Source organism: Carassius auratus, chromosome 19 (assembly GCF_003368295.1).
Source record: "Carassius auratus strain Wakin chromosome 19, ASM336829v1, whole genome shotgun sequence".
Lineage (NCBI taxonomy): Eukaryota > Metazoa > Chordata > Actinopteri > Cypriniformes > Cyprinidae > Carassius > Carassius auratus.
In genome coordinates, this window is record NC_039261.1 from 21,129,397 (window position 1) to 21,136,155 (window position 6,759).

General features: G+C 36.8%; 1 protein-coding gene across 3 annotated transcripts in view; it reads right to left on the bottom strand.

The window, feature by feature from the left end:
• LOC113119792 (A-kinase anchor protein 9) overlaps positions 1 to 6,759 on the bottom strand; it is a 44,509-nt gene that overhangs the window by 32,303 nt on the left and 5,447 nt on the right. For all 3 annotated transcript variants that reach the window (XM_026289444.1, XM_026289446.1, XM_026289443.1), the window contains exons 2-4: positions 4,016 to 4,228; positions 2,651 to 2,689; positions 329 to 562 (exon numbers count right to left, since the gene is read on the bottom strand). In XM_026289444.1, the coding sequence (XP_026145229.1) occupies positions 329 to 562; positions 2,651 to 2,680 (264 nt within the window). In that variant the 5' untranslated portion in view covers positions 2,681 to 2,689; positions 4,016 to 4,228. The remainder of the gene's footprint in view (positions 1 to 328; positions 563 to 2,650; positions 2,690 to 4,015; positions 4,229 to 6,759) is intronic.

Sequence of the window (6,759 nt, forward strand, 5' to 3'; positions counted from 1 at the left end):
TGAACTCAGTAGTGCGAGATATGAACTCAGTACTGCGAGATATGAACTCAGTACTGCGAGATATGAACTCAGTACTGCGAGATATGAACTCAGTATGGCGAGATATGAACTCAGTAGTGCGAGATATGAACTCAGTATGGCGAGATATGAACTCAGTACTGCGAGATATGAACTCAGTAGTGCGAGATATGAACTCAGTATGGCGAGATATGAACTCAGTACTGCGAGATATGAACTCAGTACTGCGAGATATGAACTCAGTACTGCGAGATATGAACTCAGTAGTGCGAGATATGAACTGAAGCAGAAGCATGCTGAAGTGACTCACGTCCATGAACTTGCGGTTGTTCTCCAGCTGCTTCTCTAAAGCCTGTATCTGCTGCCTCAGGTCGGTCGTCTCTGTGCTGTGCGTCTCTTGCAGCTCCTGCAGACGGCTCACCTGCTCCTCCAGCTCCGCCTCCAGATGCTTCACCTGCTGCAGCAGCTCCCCGCTCTCCTTCTGCGCCTGACGCTGCACCTCCACCTTCTCCGCCATCAGCTTCTCTGTCTCTTCCCAGCAGGTCTGTGGACAGCCAGATGCTCGTTAGCAAAGCCCACGCCAGGACTGATGCTCGGCGGATGGCAAAACATGGAGCAGCTTCAGAGAATCATTCACAATGTCAAAGACTGTCAAAAACTAGTTCAAGTCTTCATTAAATCTCAACTTTAAAAAAAAGATTATGTTCTCAGTGCATTATTATATGCTGCTGTAGTCTTTATGGACTTTAATATAGTGCAAATTGCAAACTTCATTATAGGAAATAAACCGCTCGGTAAAAGGAATCTCATGGATCTTCTCAACATGTTCAGATCATTTTAACCACAAAATCAAAAGAAACAGAGGACATCACATTTTGGTAGAACTTAATATTTTTTTTAGAAAAAATTCCTTGTTTTATCATGACATTTAAAAAAATACAGATACATTTTGTTGTTATTGTTAACTAAAACTAGAGCTAAAACTATTGAAAGTTGTTTTCGCACATTTAAATAAAGATTTAAATATAAATATTAGATTAAAAACTTTAATGTTAATTATAAACGTTGCCTTGACAAGCAACTGAATTAAGTTAAAGTACTGAAATTACTAAAACAAAAACATAAATTAAATAAATACAAAAAAAATAAATTTAAATGAGAAGCACCTACTGAAATTTAGATGAAAATAAATAATCAACATATAAAAACAAAAGAAAATTTGCTTAAAGATGAAACTAAATAAAATTTAATATAAACATTAGATAAAACTTAAAACAAGTTCAAAATAAAACAAGTTTTATGTGAAATACTAAAGTTACTAATACTGAAATAAAAATTAATTTAAAACTAACAAAAATACTGAAATGTAAACTAAAATGGAATGAAAATTGAAAATGTAAAAACAAAAGCTAATTCAAAATATAAAACAATACTAAAATAGTACATACATGGTATAGTATACATGCAAAATGTAATTTCTTTTGATTTTGTGATGATCATGATATGTTTTTGTAAATGTTCTCTGCTGTTCTCCACTTTTGTATCCAGCTGCATATGGCACATCGGCGAGACAGATTTCCCATTTCCCACAATCCTTCCCAATCCTGTACGATCCATGATCACATGATCCCATCAGCAACCAACGAACCAATCCACAGTGCAGGAGAGGATGAGGGGCGGGGCCTGTGACGTCACAGGAGGGGGAGGGGTTAAAGTGCAAAACAGAAAGGAAAGGAAAAAGAAACCGGTGTCTTATTGAACAGCCATCATATAATATCAATATACTACTTTTTAATTACATTTTATTTTTATATTTTGATTCCAACTTAATTTTAGCTAAAGTTGTGTATTTTGTCATTTTCATTAACAGTCTATATAGACTGACTAATTGTATTTACATAATGTTTTTTTTTTTATCAAACCAAATGAAAATCAGAATTGAGTGTTCAGATTTTATTTCAGATTAAGTTTATTACATCAAACAAAATTAGAAATTTTGCTTTAGAACTAGATAAAGAAGTTCATTTGCTTAGATTACTTTATTTCAGTTAATATTATTTTATTAAACTAGAAAAAGAACAGAACTTTGGCAACTAGCTGAAATAAAATTAGTTTTTTAAATATTTTACTTTATTTCAGTTAATCTTATTTTATTTTATAAAATCTACTTCAAAATATTAACAAACACTGTAATAGTACATCATTGGTAATAAAAAAAAAAACAGACAATAACAATATATAACTTGTAATGGCTTTAGTTGAAGTTTACTGTACCCTATTAGTTGTTTATTATTATATATTACAGATTAAAAGTATTCTGAGTTTTATTTTTCTTAATTCCAGGAGAGAAAGCACAGTCCTGAAGCCCGATCCAGCACATGTTGTAGGCGGAGATGGCTGTTCAATAGCAGCTAGCCGCGGTGAACACATGCTAGCGTGTGTTTCCAGCAGATATCATGTGATGTGATGTTAATGAGCTCAAGCAGCTGTTAGCCCATCAGCGGAGACACAAACAAGCAAAGCTCTGTGTTATTGATCAGTGCGTGCGTATCAATCAATCGATCAGAGACAGTGATACACAGCGTGCAGGCCATGAATACACACACACTCTCTCTCTCACACACACACACACCTGCTTCAGGTGCTGCGTCAAGAGCAGCATCAAATAATCCTGAGGAAAGAAGAGTGAAAACAACACATTCATCATGCAAATACAGGAGGAAAGAAGACAGAGGTATGAAGATGAACACGCGTGTGTGTGTGTGTCTGTGTGTTTGTGAGAATGTGTGTACATGTGTGTGTGAGTGTGTTTGCTGTCTGAAAACTCTTCAGGTTCTCCTGCAGGAGTTTGGCACATCACACACTGCATCTGAAAACAGCTGAAATCACATCTGAAGGAGCTTTACACTGGGAGCGTAAAATACATCTGGGGGGGGCAGTGTTGTTATTGTTAACTGAAGCTAAAATTAGTTTTTACAAAAAAAATAAAATAAATAAGATTCAAAAATTAAACTTAAATCAAAATTAAAAATGGCTCCATGGTATATTATTCTTAAATAGTACAATAGTATATAAACAATACTAACACACCATCATAAAAAATAACCTCATAAAAATAATAGGTTCCATTTTCTTTATGCAAAATGTAATTAATTCGTGCAAAGAATGAATACTGATTCAGCCTGTAAAGAAACGAATCAATCGTGAGTTAATCACACTGAGCAGCTCTGAACACCTTCAGATAATTATTATTATTGAGACATTTGCTGCATCCAAATTCACCTACTCATACTATTCCCTAAAATTATGTGCCCTTTTTATGAAGAAAAAAGACACACTTTTGCGTATATAAGCAGAATAGAAGGCAAGCTTTGGGACAAGCTACTTCATCATCACTGCATCTTTAACGAACGCTCTGATGCTCAGTTATGCTAATCCTGTCACCATTTAAACCGCACTGTAGTCAGGTTGCATTCACTAATCGATTTCAGTACTCTGCCATGACGCTTTAAGCTAGACGCTGATTAAACACTAGTCCTATAGAGGGCGCAACAGGATAAGAAATCTATTCTGCTCCGTTTCCAAATAGTTAAAATGACAAATAAATGCATACTATAAAAAGTTGTTCAACCTCTACATCACAGTTAACACAATTCACATTTCGTTTAATTTAATTTCCTACCATACTGGAGAGATATATAAAAGTTACAGATTGTATATAATATGCATAACATTAAATAAATATTTTTTTAATCCGGTTAGACATTGACTAATTATCACTCAGACCCCTTTCCCTGCCTGTCCGTTGTTTTCACATATCCGCCATGTTTGTAGTTTTTAAACTCGTTTTATGCGTGTTTGTAGTTCTAATGGAATCCTCATGTGTCGTGGTCAATATTAGCCATTAGAGATGATAGTATGTGAATTAGGACGCAGCGGTTGTTTCTCTGAGCTGTGAACCAATGGCGTGTCAGCGAGTGTGAGTCATGTGACATACGCAGCTCTCGAGGCCCCGCCCCCTCTCTCATGGCGTCCTGCTGGCGAGACAGTAGCTCGTGCTCGTGGTGAATCTGCAGACGCTCCTGCTCCAGTTCACGCAGACGGCTAGCGGTCACACACAGCTCCTGCTCCAGATGCAGCTGTAGCTCGGATCGCTCGCGGATCTGCTGCTCGAGCGCCAGACGCTCGCCGCTGTAGCCGTCAATCACTCCTGCACACACACACACACACACACACGCTAGCTACTGCTGTGACGCTCACACAGGGATCCTTTGATTTACTGAACAACTAAAACAAAAATAATACAAAACTAATAATTGTAAATATACATTACTATTATTATTAAATAAAAATATTTAAAATAAAAGTAATATTATAAATTAATTGTAGATTTATAAAACTATAAATTATAATAAATTACTGTTATTATTATTGTTATTATTAAGAAATAATTACAGATTTAATACAACAAATGAATAATATTATAAATTAATTATAAATAAAGGAAATTATTATTAATAAAAAAATTATTAAATGCATTAATATTATATGTTTTAAAACAAAATAAGGGTGAATAATTATTTTCACTCTCACACACACACTTTCTCTCTCACACACACTCTTACACACACACTCTCACTCTCACACACGCACTCTCTCGCTCTCTCACTCTCACACACACTCTCACTCTTACTCTCTCACTCTCACTCTCACACACACACTCATACACACTCTCTCTCACTCTCACACTTTATCTCTCACACACACAATCTTACACACACACACTTGCTCTCATTCTCTCTAACACACACACACACTCTCACTCTCGCTCTCTCACTCTCACACACACTCTCACACTCTCTCTCACACTTTCTCTCTCACACACACTCTTACACACACTCTCTCACTCTCACACTCTCTCTCTCTCACTCTCACACGCACACTCTCTCTCTCTCTCACGCACTCTCACTCTCTCACACACACTCTGTCTGACTCTGACTTTCACTCTCACTCTCACACACACACACACACTCTCACTCTCGCTCTCGCTCTCTCACTCTCACACACACTCTCACACTCTCTCTCACTCTCACACTTTCTCTCTCACACACACTCTTACGCACACTCTCTCTCTCTCACTCTCACACGCACACTCTCTCTCTCTCACTCTCACACGCACACTCTCTCTCTCTCACTCTCTCACACACACTCTGTCTGACTCTGACTCTCACTCTCACTCTCACTCTCACACACACTCTCACACTCTCTCTCTTTCTCGCTCTCTCTCTCTCTCTCACACACACACATTCATTCTCTCTCACAAACACACACACACACACACACACACACACACACACACATTCTCTCACACTCACTCACACACTCTCTCTCTCTCTCACTCTCTCTCACACACACACACACACACACACACACACAGAGCATGTCAGGCTGTACTCTGTGAACAGGATCTGAACATAAAGCATTTCTGGCCTGAATCTGTTCCAGGTCACTGATCGTCCTCTCGTTGTCCCGCAGTAAACTGCATCACATTCTTCTGTAATCTGACCGAAGTGTGTCAAACTAAACAACACTGTAGTGTGAGAACTGAACAAAAACTCATTTCCTGACAGTTTTACTGTCACCTGTGAAGCTGACGGGGTTGAATAGGGCCGCACACACACACACACACTCACACACACACAAACTTCAGCACTGATCCTTAAAACATCAATATTCCAAACATGAAAGCATCTGTATGAAGCTGAACTCACTGATCTAAAAGGTTTAGATGATAATCTCGACTTGTTTAGTTGTAGTGGTTTATTCTGATCACAAACCATAAAGATCTGCAACAGTGATGACCACAGAGCGTTTCTCTGAGTAAACACGCACGAGATCCACATCTTTCACTATTGTGGATGAAGCTGCCTTCTAAAAACCCTGAAATCACATTCATTTTAAAAGAAAAAATTACAAAAAAATTATTAATTAGTTAATTAAATATGCTTATTATAAATTGTCAATCATAAAAATGTAAATACATGATTTTAAAATAAAATCAATGTAAAAAAAAGAATTAAGACTGTAAAATTAATATGATAATAAATGTCAAATTAAAAAATAAGCCAAAAATGAAAAAAATACTATGTAATTTTTTATTAAAAATAAAATAAAAGATTTTACTATGAAAATGTCAATATAACAAATTTAGTAAAATTTAAATAAAACCATTTTACATTTTCATTATTTTATAAAATGTTAATTAATGTTTTATTTTGATCATATGCATAGTAAAATAATTTATTTTCTTTTTCATTTTTATTGCTAGTAAAACAGTTTAAAGATTTCTTTTTTTTATGTGTCTTGTGTTTCTTCTCTCTCCCCTATCCTGGATCTCACGCTTGTTTAATAGAAAAGCAGAGTGATAACACAACTGCTGCAGATGTGTTTGTAAAGCGAATGAATGCATGTAATGTAGGAGCGAGACGGTCACGCACAAACATCTAGAAACAGACCCTGTTCGGACTGAACACAGAGGACGAGCAGCCGAGAACAGACAGGATCAGACCACAGACCAACAGCCCCGGCCCGAAACACTAACACCACAGACTCGCTCATCCTCATCAGACTACAGCTTTCAGGTCACAGCAAAAGATCATTAATACAGTGATCATTCACAGACACAGACAGAGCATGCTGGGTAATTACAGTCAGCTGACGTTCAGTGACAGCACAGTAAAC